The following is a 23,322-nucleotide window of genomic DNA, read 5'->3' on the forward strand; positions in this document are numbered from 1 at the left end:
ATAACATTTTTGGAAATAACAACTTTGATTAATCACAAAAGTTGCTATTCCTTCCTGAACACATCATTCATGTACTGTTTCTGATTTATTATAGTCTTGAAATATGGTTGGACATTGTTCCCTGTGATAAGACTCTCCTGCTGACAGCGATTCTCATCCTGTAGCTCATCAATGTTGATGTCAGACAAGGCTGACACATTTACAGAGTGGTTTGGTGCATTACCCTGGGCTGCTGCCAAATCCTCCTCCTATGGCAGTTCAACGTTATGCAGTATGCAGGGTGAAGTGCATATGAATTCACAACACTAGGTGGCACCCCATCCTCATATTTCTACTTTCTCATTTCTGCTGTGCTGTACACCACTCGTGTGTATCCAAGTCCATTCAGAAGTGTGTTAAAATAACGTCAGATAGTTCAAACTCATATTTGAATATATTTGTTGGAATAATAGTGAGTCTGATATATAGGGTATTGCAATTACTTTGATGTTTCAGTTCATGATGGAAGCTATCCTGTAGACACTGGGCAAGGGTGTAAAATCATTAACATCTTAAAATTGACAGTAATAAGGCCTAACTAATGTGATAAATTCACTTTTACCATAGGGATGAATCAACACCTCTTTTGTGCAGTCTTAACAAAAATTGGAACATGTAAAGGTGTTCACCAAGGCTGTATTTGTTGCAGGTCTGTTGTAAGAAATGGCATTAAAATTCCTTATATTTTTTCATAATATGCAATCTTGATGAATGATGCATAGTATAGGCCATTAAGACAGAGCAGGAAAGAAAGACAAAGACTGAGGGATTTAAAAGATAAGAAAATGATTCTATTCTCTAATAAATTGGAGTTTTCTACGAGTAAAAACAGAGACAGAAAGACACACAGACCGGTCTAGGTTGTATTAAATGTTCTAGATGTTTTATTGGTGTTGGTTTCATTTATTTGACACACATGTTCTACTAGTCGTGTATTTTTTTTTTCTTGAATTTCAACTCTTGCAGCCATCTGAGATAGACCCAGCCTGAGACCGCTGGCCCTTCACTGGTCTCCAACACATACATGCACACAGACCCAGGCCGGACCGGGCTATACCAGGACTTGGACTTAACCAGAGCTGGACCCAATCCGGTAATAGACCCCAGGCATGTGGACTCATCATCACCACTCACCACATCACAGCACACTGCACCACATCATACCGGCACACCTGCAGTGACAGGAACCTGAAAGCCTTGGTTGGTGTCTTGGGTCTTTTGGTAAAAACACAGCCTAAAACCCTGCTCTGCTGTTACAGTTTTAGAGTAGCCTCCTGAAAAACCAGCAAAAATAACTGAAACCAAACAAAAAACAAAAAGAGAGACACATATCTCTTGCTTTTTCCTATCTCATCAATATTGTTGATGTTCTTCATGAATGTCTCTCTTGAGCTGTTTTTCAACATGAGTTTTTTTATTGTTTCATTTAAATTCAGTATAGAATTATATAGATTTCCTAGAGCACACAGAAAGATTGAATTGTATTTACCAACTTGGGGGGGGGGGGGGGGGGGTGTACTGTAATAGTTATTAACAAGGACAATGGTTCACACAGTGCACACAAACAGAGACAAATGGGGCAAGAGGGAGGGGAGGGGAGGGGTGTGAGAGACAGAGGGGGAGAGAGGAGGGACAGGACGCCATGGGGTGTGCTTTGTTAGGCCTAAATGAGGAAAAGCAGCTCTCACATACCCCCCCCCTCTCGTCTTAGAAATAAAAAAGACAAGTAAAATCATTGAAACCCCCCCGTACCCCACATATTAAAAAACAACAACACTGTGGCCGTCGAGAACGGAAGAGAAGGAAAAATGGACGCAGGGAGAACGACAGGGAGATGACCACTCCGCTGGTCCTCCACAGACAGGAGACGGAGGCGAGAGGTGGCAGTCGAAGTGGTGTCGGCGGTGGGATCTCACTGTGTGATCTTTATATCTGTGTGTGATTGGAGGACAAGCAAAGGGTTCGCGAGGGGGGAAAAGAGAGAGGAACGAAGGTATAGAGAAAGACGAGGGGGAGAGAGCAGGGGAAGAACGGGGAGGGGGAAGGAGCTGGATGGCCCTTTTTTGCAGAGCATAGACACTCCCTTTGTATCCTTAGCTCATTCAAATCTACATACACAATATGCAGCTGCCGTTTGGTAGATATATTGGTTTATGTACACAGCAGTGAGAGAACACATGCAAAGAGTATCATAGGAGATGGGGGAGAAGGGGGGGGGGCGGGTCAATGTAGAAAGTTGTAAAGGTGCTTTTGCTGTTTTTAATCTTTGGGGCAGTTGTGATGAAAATTGCTTCAAAGCGGTTTTTGTCTTTAAGGGGCAGGGGCATCTGGAGGTGTGTCTTGCCAGGGATGGAGTGACTGGGGGGAGAAATAAGTGGAAGATGTAGGGGGTTTGAGCAAAGATGCTCCATCGATCAATAGTATGTCTCCTTTTCCACCCAACCTGGAGTGCAAATGAGAGGAAAAACACAAAGGAAAAGGTCACAGTTAATTTACATATTTTATGAAGACTTTCCATTGAATAAGCATTAGTTAAATGACTAGTTCAACATTTTGGGAAATATGCTTATTCTTCCAGAGACTTTGTTTTAAGCTAAGCTAACTGACTTTTCATCTAAGACTGGAAACAGGGAGAAAGAGTTAGCCTAGCTCTGTCCGAAGGTAACATCTCTACCAACCACCACCTCTAAAGCTCACCAATTAACATGTTTTCTTGTTTATTCTGTACAAAAACTGAAGTGTAAAAACTACATGTTGTGGTTTTTACACAGGTTTTATGTGCAGGACAATATCTGGGCTGGGTGCAGTGAGTGCTGTGAGTTTGCCAGGCAACCAGCTGAGACTCCAGGAAGTTGTCACGCCAAACCAAGAAAAAGTCCAGCACATTACCCCTGTACAACCACAACGTGTTGTTGTCGCACTATTCCTTGAAAGAAACTTTGGCTTAAGGGGTAATGCGCTTATTGAGAGAAAAAGCTACTAACCTCCAGGGTTCCGGCGGAGGAGAAGTTTTCGGACTTCATCATAAACAAAGATGAGAAAACTATAGGGGAACGCACAAAACCACCAGGTAGGTCTGTGGGCAAGACAAGAGAACCACAAGGATTAAAAATGATCAAGTAAACAGATAACACCATACATCGTAATATCAGAGTGACTGTGATACATGTGGTAATGGCACTCACTTTAGAGGATACATCCTGAGGGCCACGTCCATGCCTGGGCAGTAGGACAGGAAGGCAGCCAGGGCTGTCTCCTCAAACAGGCCGAAGATCAAGATCTTGTTCCTGGGTTGAGAAACACAACAAATGTTGAAGAAATTATGATGCAGAAATTGAGATACATGTCACCATAATTTAGATAATTTCATGCTGATGATTATCAGCAAAAAAGATAAATTAAGTGCCAAGATTCTTGAAATCTAGCAACTGTATACATATATTGGTATCACTGTACAGCTGTTGGACTCACCTCATGCCCTGCTGGAATACAGAGTTACGTCTGGTCTTGCAGACGATGACATCAGCCCACTGCACTACTACAATACTGACAAAGAAGGCGGTGTGGCATGTGAACTCCACAATCTTCCTCTGCTCGTATGTCTGAGGGCAGGAGAGGACAGACAGTCAGTGAGATAGAGTAACAAAACCCACAACACACCTACAAGTTCACAGAAACGACACACTTACCCATTGCTGCCCATAGCTGTCTTCCAGGTCGTTGACAGAGCGGTCATCCCAGTTGAGCCTGATGCCTACTAGTCGACTGGGCAGGAAACCATTTTCAGCCAAGATGACAAAGTAGGAGAAGAAGCCTCCCAGAGCCTGGATCATACCTGAGGAAAAACATACAGATTTTGACGTTTTCTAACTTCCCTAATGTAGATTTCGCAAAAACATTGCAGATAGGTTCAAAGTTAATACAGCTGTTGTTGCTTGTGAACAGCAAAGGGGAATAAAGTTGATTTTAGCACAAAATCACTTTCAGGCAACCAAGATCAAACTTCAAATCCAGATCAAAGACAATTCACAGACTGGATCAGCAGTAGCTGTCTTCATTTCACCTACCAATTTGTCCATAGGCAATGCTGATAAGCCTCTCATTCACAAGCTTGTCCCTGAATGGGTTCCTGGGCTGACGCTTCATGATGTCGCTCTCAGCTGCTTCATAAGCCAGTGAGATAGCTGGCACCTGAGGGAAGAGGAGGAAATGTGAACTTTTAGTACAGCATGACGTGTCATAGCAACAAGAGATGTATTTGGTGCGAGCATAAAGCTGTAGACAATGAGTGTTTAATCAGCTCTAACCATGTCAGTTCCCAGGTCAATACAGAGGATGGTGATGGTTCCCAGTGGCAGGGGAATGTTGACGATGATGAAAAACAGGAAGGGGGTGATCTCTGGGATGTTGCTGGTCAGAGTGTAGGCAATGGACTTCTTAAGGTTATCAAAGATCAAACGGCCTGAAGGGTGAAAAGACAGGTCACATTATGTAGTAAGTCCTACTGTTTGGCTCTTGTGGCAAAAAATAGAGCCAATCAAGGGTCACATTTTCTAGAACTTCAACTTTCTCTCATTGCTTTAAATGTTCACTGTCTTCCAGTTCTGTCCTTTCGGTCTTCTCACCTTCTTCCACTCCTGTGACAATGGAAGCAAAGTTGTCATCCAACAAGATCATGTCTGCGGCCTGTTTGGACACATCTGAGCCTGAGATTCCCATGGCAACACCAATGTCGGCCTTTTTCAGCGCAGGGGAGTCATTCACACCATCACCTGTCACAGCTACAATGGCACCCTGGGAGAGGAGAAGGAGGAGTTAGGTTATATAGCATAAATAAATACAAGTTAGATTTATTTATCCCTCTTCTAACCAGGTACCTTGATTTTTAGAGAGACCTACTTATTGAAACAAAATAAATACTCTTCATTCATATGACGTCATGAATAAACTGTATTGGTGTCATTTTAAAACAACCTCAATGTTTTCAAGATCTGCTTTGGGGAAAGTAGATGTCTTTATAAAGACTTGAATGTTATTTAACAAGAGCATAACCCATTAAATAAAACACCGTAGGCCAATATATATTGTTTTTACACCTTTTAAATGAAATTGTCACATTTAAATCTCAATAAAATATATTCAAATGAATGAATTTAATGTTAATCAAATGAAACTAAAGCCTTCTGGTATCAAATACAATATAACCATTTCACAGTTTTATGCATCAGTCAGGGAATCCTCATTCAATAGATAACTAGCGCCATCTGCTGTTGTAAAAGTATACTGACACTTAAAAGTCTAGTCTCTGAATGTTTCCAATATAATTGCCAGAAAAATAAAAAACATTGTCTTCTATTCAACCGGCTTGGATTAGAGATTTGACTTCTGCTTGCTCAAGTTATACCAAACATTTATTGTGCATTCATCAAACAATCTCAAAATGCTACAAACCAGTCTCTGGCAGCCCTCCACAATGATGAGCTTCTGTTGTGGGGAGGTCCTGGCAAAGACAATCTCTGTGTGATTCCTCAGGATGTCGTCCATCTGATCCTGAGATAGATCTTTTAGGTCTGTACCGTGGATCACACAGGCCTTGGCATCCCTGAAAACAGACATTGAATCGTTGATGCAGGTCTCATAATTCACCGGCATTTATATGACTGTGTGCTTGTTTTTCTGTGTTTTTCTGTGAAAAGTCTTTACCTGGGGTTGACCTGGCTGACAGGTATGTTGAGACGAGCTGCAATGTCCTCCACTGTCTCGTTGCCCTCTGAGATGATGCCCACACCCTTGGCAATGGCCTTGGCTGTGATTGGGTGATCTCCAGTGACCATGATGACCTAATAACAACAAGAGCAACGAAAATGACATTTCATTACATGATCTCAAAGGCACAAATAGAACCTTATAATAAAACACTGTAAGGAATAAAGAAATCATATATTAGGCGTGCTCACCTTGATACCAGCAGATCGGCATTTGCCAACAGCATCAGGCACAGCAGCACGGGGAGGATCGATCATGGACATGAGGCCAACAAAGCAAAGGTTGTCTGTCTGGAAGTTGACATCATCTGTGTCAAAGGCAAAGCCCTTGGGGTACTGGTCCTCTGGCAGCAGCTGGTGGCAGAAACCTGGCAGGAAAAGAAATGTGTAATTTAGTGTTTGACTTGTTGTGATGCCTAATAAGGTCTAAGGATCAACCCAGATCTTCTATCCCTGTCCTTACTTCACCTCTGACATGACTTCCAATACTCAGTCTTCAGAAAATACACTTGAATAGTACCTATTTTTAATAATTCAACAGATCTTAAGTTAAAAAAAACTGCTTTGCGTGTGATTTTGAGCCGTCGCAAACTTTGTGATTCGCAATTTAAGGTAAGTTTTTGACCTAATGAAAGTACACCACTATTAGACATACTGCAACTGATGTCCTTTACATATTGTCGCTGTCCAATGACAAAAAAGTATTTCCTAATTTGATTTGAGTGATTTACTTTTTTTTTATACGGAAGATGTTTCTCTGTGGATGTAGATGTTCCTCTTTGGGTTGACAAAATTCTTCTTCCTCTTGTGTTGCAGAAACCATTTAAAAACCCATTAGACAATATGATAAATGTGTTGTCACAAAGCTGTTTTTCTTAGCCAATGAAAAGTTGACATTTTAAGAGATACATGGTTTTCACAAACAGTAGTGGCATTTTTGTATGTATAATTTTTGTAAGTGTATTATGGAATGAGGAATTACTAAGCAAAGTGGAAATTTTTTTTGACCATCCATCTTTACCTCCTTCCAGTTCTATCTGTCCTTACCCAGTACTCTCTCTCCCAGTCCTCCCAGCTCCATGTAGGCATTCTGGAAAGCTTCCTTCAGCTCTTCATCCATAGGTTGCTCCTTGCCCTGTAGCAGGATGGTGGAACAACGGTCCAGGATCCTCTCAGGTGCTCCCTTCATCACCAGCAGGTAACGGTTGTCATTCGGATCCTCTGTCTCATGCACTGAAAGCTAGAAGAGGAGAACGGAAAGGAAAATTTGATATAGTGAATAGAGTGTTTGTGCATATGTGGGTTTTGTCTTGCATACACAGCTATGGACCAACCCGTTACTTACTTGGTATTTGTTGGTGGAGTTAAAGGGGATCTCAGCCACCTTCTTGTTCTTGTCCCTCATCGTCCTGACTGAGCCACAGGACAGCTCGATACACTTCAGCAGAGCGGACTCTGAGGCATCTCCGGCCACATCACGCTTCAGGATGGGCAATGAGTCTTGTCCTGCTTTGAACTGAGCGCGGTTGCACAGACCAGCGACGCGAGCCAGAGACAGCCATGTCACTGAGCTCTTGTCAAAAGCGGCACCTGCAGAAAGAATGTAAGAGTGGGTATTATTAACCATCAGGATTTCTAGTAATCATTTATCTATTACAGTGGTAACATAGTTCTTCAGAGGTGTCTGTATGCCCTCTCCTCACTTACCAGACTGGTCCTCAGTGGTGTCGGCCTCGTGGATCTGGTTGTCAAACCACATGTGGGCCACAGTCATCCTGTTCTGGGTCAGGGTGCCTGTCTTGTCAGAGCAGATGGTGGAGGTGGAGCCCAGGGTTTCCACAGCTTCCAAGTTCTTCACCAGGCAGTTCTTCTTAGCCATACGTTTGGCAGTCAGGGTCAGACATACCTGCAGGCATATACAAGATGATGTTAAACTATGTTAATTATCATTGTTTGGATGTATCAACTATGAAGCTCCAAAACAGAATTTCACTGTTCCTTGATGCTAAAATAAGTGAGCTTACAGAACAATTAAATAAGAAGTGACCAAGTAAGTCTTTATTTCTATAACAACTTTCAAAATGAAAGAGAAATACAATAAAAATAGCACCAAAGCTACGCAATACTTAAGACCCTTAAGTACATTTAACAAAACGGAACAACAAACAAAGAAAGTATAGAGATGGTCAACATAAAGAAATGAATAAAATCAAGAAAATGTTATTTGTCCAAAAGAAATGAACAACAACAGATTGCAAAAAAAAGATACCATATGGCACCAAAGTATGTTAATTTAGAAGCCCACTTACAGTGACTGTGGCCAGCAGCCCTTCAGGCACATTAGCCACAATGATACCGATGAGGAAGATGACAGCCTCCAGCCAGGAGTAACCCAAGATGATGGCGAGGATGAAAAACGTGACACCCAGGAAGACAGCCACGCCTGTGATGATATGGATGAAGTGCTCGATCTCTTTGGCGATGGGGGTTTTGCCGGTCTCCAGGCCAGAGGTCAGAGTAGCAATGCGACCCATGACTGTGCGGTCTCCAGTGCAGATAACAAGGCCACGCGCTGTGCCTGGTTTGGAAAAAGGACAGAAATATAATGTTGTGAAATATCATTTGTACCTGTGTGACTAGTCATATAAACACATTTTCTCAGTTCAAAGCACAATTATGTATTAAATGTTAGTCTAAGAGCAAAGAAAATCCAACCACAGGCACACAAGTTAATAACAGCGTGTAACACTATTGCCATGGTGACAGTACCTTCCACACAGTTGGTGGAGAAGAAAGCAACGTTTCGGGTCTCCAAGGGGTTGTCATGGGTGCAGTCAGGTGACCTGCTCTGAGGCTCTGACTCGCCTGTTAGTGAGGAGTTATCAACCTAATGGGAAACAGAAAAAGTAAAACATGTAGTTGCATCCGACAAGAAGCAAGACTTTGAATGTGTGTGTGTATATGTATGTGTGTCTGTGTGTGTACCTTGCAGCCATGAGCAGAAACCACCCTGATGTCAGCAGGGATCCTGTCTCCTCCCTTCACTTCAATCAGATCTCCGGCCACCACTTCTTCAGCATTGATCTGTACCTTCTCACCCTCACGGATCACCAACGCTTGCTGCAGGGAGGCACCAGTGATGGTTAGAAAATACACACACACTCATTGGACATCATTTAGAGAAACATGGTCTCAGTTACAGCAGAAAGCAAAGACCTTTTCCATCCCTGCATGTGAAAAAACTGTCTGACTAAATGTACCGTGAACAAAGAATTCATCAAATTTAATGTAATCGCAATCAAAACACACAGTATGCATAACTATTTGCTGAATGAGAGTGGCAGCCTCCAGCTGTGCCACCTCCTTTTGCAATGTGCAGTAATTACCCTCTATCTTAGTGGCAAGCAAAGTGGTAAAGTGTGAAGTCTCACATGAATAGAGGCAACAGTTTTTCTGCTTCCAAGTGTCCATATACATAAAGTCACATTAACTGGGTATTTACGACCTATAATTTCTGGTGTCTGCCAATTGTTTCCAAAAATAGTATTCACTTTTAATGCTATATGATCAGCGTCGCTTTTCCACATAAGTCGGTTTCTGTTGACCAAACACATATTTACCTGAGGCACCATGTTCTTGAAAGACTCCATGATTTTGGAGCTCTTGGCCTCTTGAAAGTATGAGAAGCAACCAGTAATGATGACGACAGCTGTGAGCACAATACCTAGGTACAACTGGAGAGAGAGACAAAGACAGAGAGACAAAGTCAAACATATGTGAGTGTGGGCTGTGAGAAGGCACTGGGCACAATATGTGTGATGCTAAAATAGCTTTGCCGAGGTGTTATTTGTGTCTGTACCTCAGAGTCAGGAGTGTGACGCATGTGTTAATGAGGTGTAGATGGGGCAGATGTGAATATGTGTGTGTGCAAAATCTGTGTGACTGTTTGTGTGTATGTGGATTGCTCACATTGTCTCCTGCAGGATCGTCCTCAGTGGCTGCCTGGATGGCGTAGGCCAGGAAGCAGAGGATGGCGCCAATCCACAGCAGGATGGAGAATCCACCGAACAGCTGGCGACAGAACTTGACCCACTCCGGGGTGGTGGGAGGAGGGGTGAGAGCATTGGGACCATCCCTGATCAAAAACTCTGCTGCCTTGGCATTGGTCAGTCCCTGGAGGGAGCACAGAGGGGGTTGGGGTGTGGAGTCAGCAGAGGAAAGGCAAGTCTGCACTGATGCAAAGCCAACAAAAACACACATTTGTTTAACAGTCACATATCTCTTTAGTGTGACTTTGGAGTCTAGGGGACTGTTAGGTTGGATAGTCAGTTGACAAAAACTGCAAACGTACCGTCATGCCACCTAGTGGCCAACTGGAAAAACAGTCTCAAACCATGGCTGTACATACTGAGAGAACGTAATATCATCAACTCACCTGGACAATGTCAGTCTGGAATTTCCTGCATACTTCCTCTACGGACATCTTATGTTCCGTCTGGAAAAAAACAATACAGAGATAATCAGGACTCTGCGTAGTTCAGTATGTTTAGTAGTTGCCATGTTTTGCATGCAAGGAAAATTTGAGAGATTTGTAGTCATGGAATTATGCGATGAAAAAGAGCTTTGAGCTTTTTAGCTTTTTCAGAACTTCCAATAACTTAATGGCAAACAAGCTAATTAGAAATTTACTCCAGGCATGCAGTTCACCTGAGAGAAAAGAGTATCAGAGCAGCCAGATATGGCGACCCAGGAGTCTGTTTCTTGCGCTGGGATGTGGGATCTGAGTGACGACCTCCTGATAACAAGTCACCCCTCTTACCAGCAAAAATAAAATGTTTTGGCCTGTATGAGAAAGATTTCCCTCCTCTCCAACAGAGCTGGTTTCATTTACTATAAGCTCCATTGTATCTGTCAAATTAATCAGCTTTTGACTGACAGGATCAAAAAGGGAACTCAAACATTCTTTATGGCCACATTCAGTTCCACAAGTATTCAGAGATGAGAGAAGGTTTTACTTACAATGGGCACTTCCTTCTTCAGGTCATCCATGTCCTTGGTTCCCCCCTTCTTCTTCTTGGGGGATCGGTCATCTTTGTCCTGTGTGGTGGCAACGCGGTAACTGTCTGACCGCCCATACTACAGACACACACACATGTTTTATACATGCCTTCGGACTAGATTACGGAGATAGTAGCCTGTTCGCCTTTGTGTATAATCTTAACTGTTCTCTGGACTTGTACATGTACATTATATTAACTAAATACTATACTTTGTCAAAGCCAGTGGGCTTTATTGACATATTGACCTTGAGGTTTCTCTCTTTCACTATACAGTGAATAATGTTGCGTCCTTGTGAAGTGGCCTTGTGCGGTAGCCTGCACTTCTCAGAAAGTAATATTCAATTATTCTCAGTTCATGAGGAAGTTGTTAGATGAACAGCGTTTCATCTGATGAACAACATAAAAACCTTTTATCATAAGAATTATTGAAGACGTGGAAGGTAAATGCATTACCCTGGTAGCTCTGTTTATTCTGAACAAAAACATCTACATTAAGAGGGCACTATCACCGAACATTAAAGCATGCACCTCCTGTCTGCTCTCGTGGATATGAACTTCAAACTATTGTCACTCTGATGTCCACAACAGCCTGATGGACACATCAAAACATAATCAAGTGCAAATGGCTTAACCTGCAGGTTTTAAATAATCGTTCCCTGGTCTTCTTCATAAATCTAGCAGCAAGCATCAAGGACATGAGGGAGAGCAGACAAAAATTGTTTATACACATCAAAGCCTTTCTGATTAGATTCTAGTATGTTCTACACTATACATCAGAGACACCTTGATGTCAAGATTACAAGTACATGTATGCACACACACACGCACAGACACATCAAATGTCCTTGTCTTCTTCTGCTTTACTGCACTGCCTTTTGTTCCAGGTACCCTCCTTGCTATAATTGTCCCCTCAGAAATTGGCTTATGTTGTTAAACTAGATGTAAGTGGACTATTAATAACCCAGGTTTTCTCCAGCACTGCACATTCTAGTCCTTCTAGGTCTGTAACTGTAACTCTAGCTTGTTGCCCGGATGGAGAGCAGCCTGCCTGCTGGGCCGCATCAATACAAATGTCCCTCATCAAAGGTCAGAGGTGATATGGAGAGGCAAGAATCCCTCCCAGGAGGTGTGAGTGGGTCAGACCAAGGAAACTGCCCTTGGTGGCAGATCAATATAGTCAGATATACACTGATGACTCGAGAGAGAGAGAGTGGCAGAGTCCAGCTGATATGTAAGCCACATCATTTACCCTGAATCAGACAGAAACATCAATACCTATCAACTGATAATCAATGACAACAATAATCTTAATTTCTGATTAAGGCATGTGTGTCAAAAGATCAGTGGATGAGGTTAAAGGTTTAGATTTCATTGATAAATTAGATAAGAGGTACTGGCAGTGTGTTTCTTCTCAGGAAATAAAAAAACAACTGTGTGCTGAAATTCCCAGAAATAAACTAAGCACCCTCTAGTGGTACAACCAGGTAGTAACATTTTCAGGAGAGCAAAGAGTAAAGGCATCTGCTGTCTGACTACTTTGTTTGCATCTGATGTTTTAGTACAGATATGAACTACAAAGAAAGCAAACTGATCTGTTCTTTGACATGACGCTTAAAAGTATGCTTACTTTAAAATAAATTGGTTAAAATGTCACTAACCAAACGAACATATTTACAAAGGAACCAGTGAGGAAGTATGAATTGAGATCCCAAATCCTCCACACATCTCAAACAACTAAACCGCACCAAAACACACAGACCTGCAGTGCGTCAAAATGTGACTACCAAAGGTCAAAAAACCACTTCATTTCCCACTGGAGCTGTAATTGTACTGCTGTTGTGTGAAACCCTTGTGAAATCATGCCTCTACCTATTGAATTTGTATGTGGTTACAAAGACCTGTGTTTCTGGTTTGTCTTCATAAAAAAAGAAGCCTTCGTGAAACAACATGTGGATGTCAACTCTCACTCACTCACTTAATAGTGGAGTGCGGGCTGCTCAACGATCGCTTCTGAATTCAAAGCAAACAATAAAACCGTTCGTTCAAGCATGTCAGGCAGAGGGCAGCATGTCGGTGGGAGGGAGCTGTCTGACCTGACTGTGAATACACACACACACATGCAAATACACATACACATGTAGAGTTCTGCAACAAAAGAGCAGGTGAGCAAATATCTTGCCGCAGCAAGACCAGGCAGGCCTGGTGAGGTAGAGGCTGCATAAAGCAGAGACTGATGCAGTGGAAAAGTACTGCTGCACATCCCCTCTGAGACAGACCCAGTATGTGTGTGTTTGACTGAAAAAGAGGATGTGTGTGGGTGTGTTAGCAAACCCACAGGTATGTAGTATGTATCATTCCTTGGAGATTAACTGAATGAATGAAGACGCCATACCTCTATTTACACATCAAAGGTGTTGAATGACATAGAAAGTTACAGATTTACCTTCTAATCAGGTGTCAAATAAGCACCATAATCTCAAAGATGACAGACTGGCAGGTGTGTAAGTGTGCGTTTGGAGGTATAATATTGTTGTTGTGGCTAATTTCTCCACAGACAATGAGGAACGCTGCAAATATAATATAATTAGGGAGCATTGTCAGCTCAACAGTGCACCTGCTCTTTTGAGCATATGCACACTGAAATTGATACTGTAAATTTGGACACACAGGTCTTTCTCTTTTCTCTCCCGATCACAAACACACACACACACACACATATGCCCAGACAATAGAGGTGGGTGGCAGGGAGGTGGAGAGGAGTGCCAAACAAAGCAATATGTGGTGAAAAGTAAAGACACTGAATGACTGAAAGGATTGGGCACATGGAAAAGGAGACATCAGTGGGAGGTGAGAAGCTGGGACAGATAAAGAGCGAGAGAGGCAGGTGGAGAAAGGGACTGAGAGTGAGAGAGGGACGAGCTGTTGTCACCCATCTATCATGCTTCTAATTAGATATTGACCAGCAGTCTTTGTCTGCTGGCTCTGTGTCAGTGTTTGACCCACAGTGACCCCACTCTAATAGATTGCACAACCTCACTTATGGTGTGTGTGTGTGTGTGTGTGTGTGTGTGTGTGTCACTTTGAGCACTCATATACTACTAGATTATTTTCTCACTCTGGGTGTCCGTGTTTGTCCTTAAGTGTATATACATTTGCGGATATGAATGAGTAGTTATCAGCATGACTCACAGAAAAAAGACAGGTTGCTGATTTATCTTTGGTCTGTGTTTACAGTATGTTGAGTATGTTAAGTGCATAGCTGCTTTGTGAGTGTTCTTGCCACTCAGTCATTAATTCTCTCCTTTTCCCTCCTCCATGCACACCCTGCTACCTGATAAGATGTGTCTTGCACCATATTGCACCTACTGTATGTTGCTAACATTTTTTTAAAAACAAAAACCGTAAGTTAAAGCCTTTAAACTACACGTCTGTCTACCTGACATCTGTTATTATTGTAGTTAATTATCTCCATCTTGATTGCTTAGTTCAGCAGAGTCCATATTCTGTACTTATACAATCTGAGTATCTTTTCATTTGCAGAAAACATCACAATGCGCCCGCCGGTGTGCGTCTGTGTGGGTGTCCAGCTGTCTCACACAGCTCTGGGTAATGTAATGAGCCCCCTCTGTTCTGAGGAAGGAAACAGAGACCCGTGGCTGGAATTACAGACGCTCGCTCTCCCACAAGCACACAGACGAACACTTCTCTGACATCATCAGGAAATGAAAACGCTGGATGCTCCTCTACGAATTACATACTGCAATCACTCACATCCAGTTACATATTGGCTTATAAGAATCTGCTCAAAATATCAATAATTCAATAAAGCTGATGCTTCACGTTTCTGCTTGTGTTTGATTTGATCATAAATTATTCCGTAGACCTGCTCTGGCTAACCAGGCTAAACCTTGCATTTCGTCCTCATGTGAACAACTCTGACGAGTGAGTGTGTTTGGAGGGCAAGTAACCATGGTGACCGGCACGGCCATTGGCATGGCGACGAAGCTCAGCAGTGGCCAAGTACTCCCAGAATCCCCTGATGTGATCAAGGATGAGTAATAATTGATGCACCTGTAACTGGACACTGTATTCACTGCTGTATAACACAAACAGGCATTTGATTCAAGGAATTGGTGTGTGTTTGTGTGTGCTGGTGTCTGTGTGAGCAGAGGTGAGTCACTGTGCTGGCTACAGTCCGTATGAGCAGCGTCTACACGCATTGCGGCAGAGAGAGAGTGAGGGAGTGAATGAGAGAGAGAGCCCTAGTGATTGTGAAATTATATTATACGACACAATTTAAAAAGTCAGAGAGTCCTGGAGGAGGAAGGAGCTTGTCAAGATCTTCCTGAAATGTAGAGTGGCAGTTAACAGTGTATTTTCTAACTTTAATGAGCACTGAGCACGTTCAAGGCAAATCTGGACTTCTTACGTACCATAAAACGACATACTTGTAATTTCTTTTGGCATTTGGCAGAGTGAAATCAAGTGATACTACTCTGTTACACTGTGCACACCATGTACCCACTAAGTCACATGTTCAAGTTAGGAGTGGCACGTTAAAGACAGCGGGTCGAGGCATGCCCAATGATGGTGGGTTTGACTGGGACTGGGGTGTAGCCTTCTTTTTCTTCCCCTTTAATCGCACGCAACAGGAGGAAGTGATTAAAGAACTGATTGAAAAAACGTTTCCAAGCTGACAGAATGCTGTTGGGCGATATTTCTTTCTCTGCATGTGGAACTCGTGGTTTGTAGGTGGAAGAATACCACCAGGCTCCACATTTTGTTTTGTTTTTAGCATTCTGCAACCGCCACAGTATTTGTCATACATACGTATGACTCACACTTCCTCTCTGCACTGACCACGTGAAGGCTACATCATGGCTTTATTGTGTGTTTAGTTTAGTAGTAGACTGTAGAATGTACATACATAACGTATGTTTTTCTATTATTAAGGCATTCTTGAGACTCAATCTATTAAAACTGGATCTCCACAGGACTTGGCTGTCCCTCTCTATGAATTATTAAATAAAAAAGGGAAAAAATAACAACATTTAAGACACCTTTATGACAATGCAAAAAGGTGTAAAAAGGTATGAACACACAATTTTAATAAAAATATTTGAGTAGTCCATGTTAAAATGCGTGCTGGTTTTAATTAAATTTCTGCATCTGTACACATACTATTATGCGTGTGGTGTGGCGTTGCATGCATGCATGTGTGTGTGTGTGTGTGTGCGTGTGCATTTGTGACCTTGCAAGGTCATTGGGCCATCTGCTGTTTCTAGCAGCAGGATGGCAGGGCTCTGGGCCACAGTGGGGGGGGCACAGGCCAGGGGCCAAGGGACATAGCTGTTGGGATTAGCTAGTCTGATTACTATGCAGGATTAGCCCACTGTGCTTCTTCCTCTCTTTGTCTCTCTCTACTCTTCTTTCTCTCGCAACATGCATAAATGCACTCCCCACATTTATCATTAGGTCCTGGTGAAAAAAAGGATTTTGTGAATGGCTGAGTAAGTGAATAGGTGATTAGGTTTTGAATACCTTGCAAAAGAGATATTTGTTCCACTTATCTGTATCATCCTAGAGAGTGATATGAAGGCTTCTTATCATTCTATTCGACGAAGTTAACAGACTTCAAAAGGACGAGATTCCAGATATCAGACATGAAGATGAAAGGGAAAAGATGGTATAAAATGTTTCTGGAAGAAATAGACAGTGACTACGACAGTCCCAGGGGACATTCTGTTCCTACTGTGAGGAAGTTAAAATCAAACACAAGGTGTACAAGTACACGTAATGGATTGATCCGATGGAATAGTATACGTAAATACATACGTACGTAAAAAGATTGTGGCCGTTTAAGAGTAGTAAGAGAAAATCTTAATCTCTAAACCACATAAACACATAGAGACAGAGAGAGATTATCTCTCTTTAGCTCTCAAATAATCAGTGTTGTGCTTTCTGCAAAACCTAAAAATAAACAAAGGCAAGAGACGCAACCAAACACAACCCAAACTGAAAATCCCAATTTAAATTGTAACCCCTCCTGCCCTCTCCACTCTGTTCCATCCTGTCCATCTGTCCTATCATCATCTTCATCTGTTCATCCCTCAGACACAATAGAGTAACTGTGTAGCTTTAGTTCTGTTTAATGCACTGTCCACCCCTGTGAGCTCTGAGGGATATACATGCTCTGTAGTTTGTGTGTCTTGGCGTGTGTCTAAATGTGGCCTAGTCTAGATTAGCATTGTAAATCTTGGTTCTTCATCTTGTAGTGAACATGGCATCTCGCCATGGTGTGAGAGTGGGCACCTTAGGACTCCTCAGCAGGCAGCTGCTAACTGCAACTAAACCAGCTTAACCAAATACCCATTTACATACCAGGATCTGTTATGTTCGGTATGTTTGATTGAATGGAAATCATTCACTATTCAGGATGTACAGTAATTATCATCTTAAAACTATGTGAAGAACTTTTCACTGATTGGCAGCATTACATGGTTACAGAATACAAAAGAAATGCAGCGTGATGTTGTAAAATGATCTGTTTTTGATTTTAACAGGCCTTTGTCTATTGTGGCTACCCAGTGTTACACTTTGTGCTTTGGTGTATTCACACAGAGCCGCACACATTTACACTCACACACACTTCACAAACATACACACATCTCCAGGACAACACCCTGAATTAGTCATGTCGTTGTAGTCGGGCAACCTAACCCCTCTGAATCGCTCTCATTATGGGAGACCATCAACACATTAATGTTGGAAAACTGTTATCAATCACTATGTCTACTGTAATCTTGTTTTAAAGCAATGTATGAATGAGACAGGACTGACCTTTGGATTTTATTAGCATTACACAAGCTGCTACTGAGCTCACAGCTCAGGCTTTGTCCTGTTAGTCTCACATTAGCCAAGAGGCTAGCTCCAGGTTTTTTTTTGCTGAGGCACTAGAGAAATCTGGACTCTGTCCTTCAGCAGTATTCTCATTAAGGACAATGTCTTCATACCAGTGGCTATCTATTGATCAGAGACCCTCAAGAGGCTTGAAAGGGACAATGGAGGAGCATTTCAAAGGGTCACCATATTGACCTTAATTGACCCCTAGGACCCACAGGGCCAAACAATCCCAGCTGGCTGTGTGGTCAGAGAGACCATGCGGCATCAGATCCTGGACATGCTTTTCTATTGGTTCCTGCAACGCGTGGGACCAATCAGTTGAGGTACAGTGCAGCCTATCAGCATCAGGCAGCAGGTGCAGTAGGGAGGGATGTGCAGCACTCTGCACCAAACTGAGGGCTGGGCCTCTGCAGAGGCCACACACATCCTGAACTACCTTCCACCAACACCTTCTAACTTCTCACTAGAGCCAATGTAAAAGCACACGCTGTTCTAGAAACCTTTATATCATGACATAGCTAATTAGTAAGTCTAATCAAAGTCTTATAGGGAACTGGAGGGAACAGGAGCTTCTCCTCAGCCATATTGCCTTCAAAGCAGCTCAACCACACCCCTCGTCACCAGCCTGTATGACCTTCTGACAAAGCCTCAGTGCTACTACTACACCTTCATCTCTCTTTAATGCCCCATCTCTCCTGGGGCACCAGCCCACCTACACCACACCTCTCCAACCTCTCCACCACCACACCTCAGTCAATGTCCTATGAGGATCATCCTCCCAACCCCATCCCTTCTCTCCCTGTCCCATCTGTCTCCTGTCCCCCTGATAACCAATCCCACAAGGCGCAGCAAGAGGAAACAGGAGCCATGGTAATGTGAGCCTCAGGTCATTATCCTGTAACAGGATATACAGCCAGGCAGCCCTCCCCCTCCATACGCCTCATCCGTCACTTTAAATCCCTCTCTCTTTCTCTCTCTACACCTGCAAACCGGTCCCTTCTTATCTGCCCTTCCCCTCTCTCTCTCTCTCTCTGTCCCTCTTGCTCTCTCAGCAGTGGCACCCTCCCCCCATCAGCGTCACGTGTCTGAAGGTGAAAACCAGCAGTCGATCCATGCATGCAGCCCTTCACCAACATCTCGCTTTACGTTCCTCCTATAGTCTCATCAGCATCAGCGACTGTAATGTATAGCTGCATCAATGCGGAGAGCAGAACAATGAACATGAGCAAGATGAGGAGGTGTGTGAGTGAAAAGACCTCAAAGACATTTCCTTTAGAGATGCTCTGCCATATTTAGAGCATCTATCTCTGTGCCTAAGCTTTGCTCTATAGCATCACTGCTGCCTATTCACCCGGTCCTTTCTGCGTGACTCCTCGTGCCAGCCTATCACAGCTCTTTACAGGGAATTTCCACACCAGAGGCCCCGCCCCCGGTTTGACGCAGAAGGCACGTCGCAAGCGATGCCCCCTGCGGCCTTGGGAAAGGACAGCTGGCTGTGCCATCGCACAGTGCGCCAGTGCGAAATTTGTGGAAGAAAGACAGAAAGCGAGAGAAGGAAGTGTAGTCGCGTGATAGGCGTGATAACAATTTACGCGGTACACTTATCCATCCACCCCTCCATCCCTTCAGCCATCTATCCATCCCTTTCCCCATTCAGGGTGACCTTAGCGCGCAGCCAGTGAAAGGCAAGGAAACAACCTTCACAGATCGCCAGGGGCGCTCATATTCTCTTTTATAACGGCATCTTCCGAAATGACACAACACTTCCACTCGGCGTCTCTCCCTCACACTGCTTTACCAAACTCCAAAACAGCAGCAGTACATGCGTAAGCACTTTTTGCACTCTCATCCCTTTTGACGCAGTGCCCACTTATGCTGCCGGGTTGGCTTTCACATCTAAATGACACGGACCGAAGGCTCTCGTCCCCCCCAAATCTAACATCTTGAACGCCTCTGCCGGCAGAGAAATGTCAGATGCTGCGGAGGCCACATCAGCTGGTGTCACTGCGATGACATCGGCCTGCACTGCCTCCACAGCGGCAGATATCTCTCAGTACCGCATGGCCGCCTGTCCGCAGCGTCACACCACCGCAGCATTGAGCTGACAGACCGCGGTCGGAGATTAAAAATTACAACTCCTTCCGCAGGATGGTGTTGGAGCAGAAATTGCGCAATAGCCCACATCGACAGTCGCTGTGTTTTTCCACCAGCCTCCTCTGATTCATTTGCATGGCTAACCGGCTACGTTTGTCGAGATAACTGGAAACAGATCAGATGCTTTTAATGGTTTAACGGTGCGCACAGCAGATGAGAGCTCACTGAAGCCATACTGACAAATGTTCGAGCACATCGTCGTGTTCCTGGTGTACTGAACGCATCGTTTCTTTAATCTGCAGTGTGTGTAAATGTGTTCACTGTTGGTGATTATCGAGTCCCTGTTATGTCACAAATTAAAGGGGAAATAAGCTGGTGAGGCGCTTATTCGCGGTAACCGCATTATGACGCATGGGTCATCGAGGGTGCCGAGGATGCTCCGCTGCTAACGTCCACTGCGAGGACGCGATGGGCTCGGCATCTCCCCGGTTCATCGCCAGATGTTTCTTCTGCGCGGGACCAGACCGGAGAGAGGGCAGTGCCAACGGGGTTTACAGCAGGGGAGGACATGGGTGGGGGCGGGGGGACAGCGAGGGCATGAAGGAGGTCACAGTACACCGTGTTCATCCATCACGCCATAGAGCATAACTATGTACGTTTGTGCCTTCAAATGTAACAAAATTCAGTTTTTAAAACCACAGGTTAATGATGAGCGAAAAGAATAGGTTTCTAACACGTGCACCCCCCGCCCTCCCTCTCTCCCACACGAGAGCTCTCGGTAAGAATAAACCGATTAGGCCTACCATGGCTGGCAAGGTTATAGTCACAGTAAGGCCGATCAGAGACATGAAATACATATGACACACTGATAACCTCTAAATCACGCAGACTTCCTCTTCTTCTGAGGCTGTTTTCATTTATGTTCACTCTCGGGCCTATTTAAATGGAGAATCAGAGCAAAGGACACGAGCCAATGATATTCTATTCAAGTCAAAACCAGGGTAAAGTCAAATCAAAGACAGCCGTTAAATGCCGCTGCTCTCTATAGCTGCACTAGAGAGGAGCTACCGGCTACATCAATCTGTCGCAGTCTAGCAGACCAGGGTAAAACACGGTTCCGCATTACAGTCAATGTCACTCAGACAAACGGGATTTCCACAAAGAAAAAAGAATGACATCACGGCTCAGTTTGAAGCCCTTCCTCGTCAGGGATAATATATCAGGCTACCGCTCACTCCTCAGGCCACTTCAGGTGGACACAACGCAGTTAGAAAGTTGGGATCGTCAATCTTACCCCCATGTTGGCGCAGTCACTCTTCTCCTCTCAGGTGATGCACGGCTTGAGAGGTGTCAGCCCCTCACGTTGAATTATATCAAAATGCCTTGCCTTGAAAAATAAAAGAGAATATGCTCAGTTTTTTTTCAGGGATGCTTAAATGAAAAATTTACCAGGAAAACGACGTCAGGGATGTTATCAATAAATAGGTCTGACAAAAGAATTTTCTTAGGTTTAAATAAAAGGTCTCTCAAACCTTGAAAAAGATTAGGCTACAGTCTTTTCCCCCAGTGAGACGTCTTTCAAATGAAATATTGCGGTCTCAAGCGGAGCATCACGCGGGGATGCGCTTCCTTCCTTTGCTCTCTGATACTTGCGGTGAAAGACCGGCGAATCTAACGAGCCGCACAGCTACCTTTTTAGCACTTGGTCTCCCTCCGCGGCTCTGCCAGCTGCCGCAGTACTCCGCTCCTCTATCTGCAACACTCCGCCAGTGGAGGAAGCGCCGCCTCAAGCAAATGAGTGAACCGAGGGGGCAGTTACACCCGCCCACCGCTCACGCAACTGGCCAATCATAATTCGGAGCGTCTCATCGGTGAAAGGATCGCTGACCAATTGGTTTCATCTCAGCCTCCAAGCGGGCCAATAGAAGGCCAATTCTGCCCCTCCTGCTTTACTGCAGAATTCCGAGGCTTGCAGCCAGCAGCATCGCGAGTCTCTAGGCTGAGTTTTTGTAAAAATGGACGCACAAGGTTAGATTGTAGTTGTCGTGGTTGTGTCTGTTCATCATGTAATGTATTTATGTAAGATAAAATAGTGGATTTGTGTGCATTATTGCATGTGATAAGCACCCTCGGATGTCTCATCGGTCGTGTTGGTCCTGTCATGAGCATGTTGTGCACCCCCATATGTCACTTCAGTAGTGGGCCTGGGTGTAGCAGACAGAGGAGACAGCCATACTGTCATACTGTGTGCAGGCTACGTTCAGTCATCAGTGTATCACTGCACATCAGGGGCATTGGCCTGCTGCAGACAGCAACCTGCAACCTGACTGCCAGTGCATCAGCAGGTGAACAGTTTTAACAATGCAGAGTCAGCAGCTTTAGCTGATGTGGAGAGACTTGCTCTCAGTGACAAAGGTAAAAGACTGTCAAGGGTTGTAACTTATAGTGAAAGCAAAGAATCAAACCTGGCTTGTTTCAGCACTATAATTTGAGGTCTTTGGAGCTGTGCTTGACATTTATGAGGACAGTTATAAAAAAACATTATCTACTGTTGACACGGGGGACTGACAGCTGCAGCAAATATGCACACAAAGAGAGAGGAATGAACTAGTCTAACAAATCAGACTGCATTCTTTAAACACTGGACAGTCAGGAAGAGAAAGGGACGGAAATGACAGAAAAGAGACAGAGAGGGAGGTTACCAAGGGCAAGGACAGTGTGCATAAAGAGAACCAAATATGGGGAAAGACAGAAAATGGCTAGATGGACAGATTGTCTATTTTTCTGTACCAATGCCAAAGAGATTCAAAGACAGACAGCGTAAAAGAGAAACAGACAGAGGACATACAAGAACGGGAGGAAGTTGGCTCATATGCAGCAGTGAGTTGCCATTGCAGGCCATTGGTCACGTTTTTCCTCCGTGCTTTTCACTGAAGGGACGATGCAGCAGTGAGAGCACACACGCGGAGTCACTGAGTTGCACACGCACACTGACACGCACATGCATGCATATGAAGCCATGCCTGATTTGCAAGGGAAAGCTGAGAGTCACGCCTGCTGTCCCTGCAGCAGATTGTTGCCATGCCTCACTGCCCTCCTTGCTGCAGGCCCAGACGATGACCACGCAGCACCATGAAACCCCAGAGCATCAGAATGGGGTTAGCCCAGGGTTAGAGGACAGTCAGCTACAACCGTCTTCAAACATGCTGCTATAGTGCAGTTGGTTTTATTATGTAAGCCATTTGAAATACTGCAGATGACTAACAAATAGCCCAAATCTAATTTCGCTGTGAGTAATCATGTTTGTGGTTTTTGGTGTTTTTATTTATGTTTTGTAACCTTGTTGAACTACCAGATGGGTGGGGTAACGTTTCAAGTACACATTCTGTTCTCAGTGTGTTAAACGCCACCCATAACATAGCATGTGAAAGCAAATGTTGACACTTTTACGTACATTACTG

The 23,322-nt window shown here is 43.9% G+C and overlaps 1 protein-coding gene across 1 annotated transcript; it reads right to left on the reverse strand.

The window, feature by feature from the left end:
* Positions 1-896: 896 nt before the first annotated feature.
* Positions 897-21,506, reverse strand: atp1a3b (ATPase Na+/K+ transporting subunit alpha 3b). Its single transcript, XM_070911298.1, has 23 exons — positions 21,394-21,506; positions 21,156-21,248; positions 10,824-10,940; positions 10,240-10,299; positions 9,774-9,977; positions 9,425-9,538; positions 8,790-8,924; positions 8,574-8,691; positions 8,114-8,382; positions 7,512-7,710; positions 7,150-7,394; positions 6,852-7,044; positions 5,997-6,172; positions 5,743-5,879; positions 5,491-5,641; positions 4,665-4,833; positions 4,347-4,501; positions 4,107-4,230; positions 3,729-3,874; positions 3,511-3,641; positions 3,225-3,326; positions 3,024-3,115; positions 897-2,482 (listed from the first exon to the last, which is right to left on the reverse strand). Exons 2-23 carry the CDS (start codon positions 21,159-21,161, stop codon positions 2,454-2,456), a joined length of 3,072 nt encoding a protein of 1,023 aa, XP_070767399.1. The 5' UTR covers positions 21,162-21,248; positions 21,394-21,506; the 3' UTR covers positions 897-2,453.
* Between the last annotated feature and the right edge of the window lie 1,816 nt (positions 21,507-23,322).

Source organism: Enoplosus armatus, chromosome 9, assembly GCF_043641665.1.
Source record: "Enoplosus armatus isolate fEnoArm2 chromosome 9, fEnoArm2.hap1, whole genome shotgun sequence".
NCBI lineage: Eukaryota > Metazoa > Chordata > Actinopteri > Centrarchiformes > Enoplosidae > Enoplosus > Enoplosus armatus.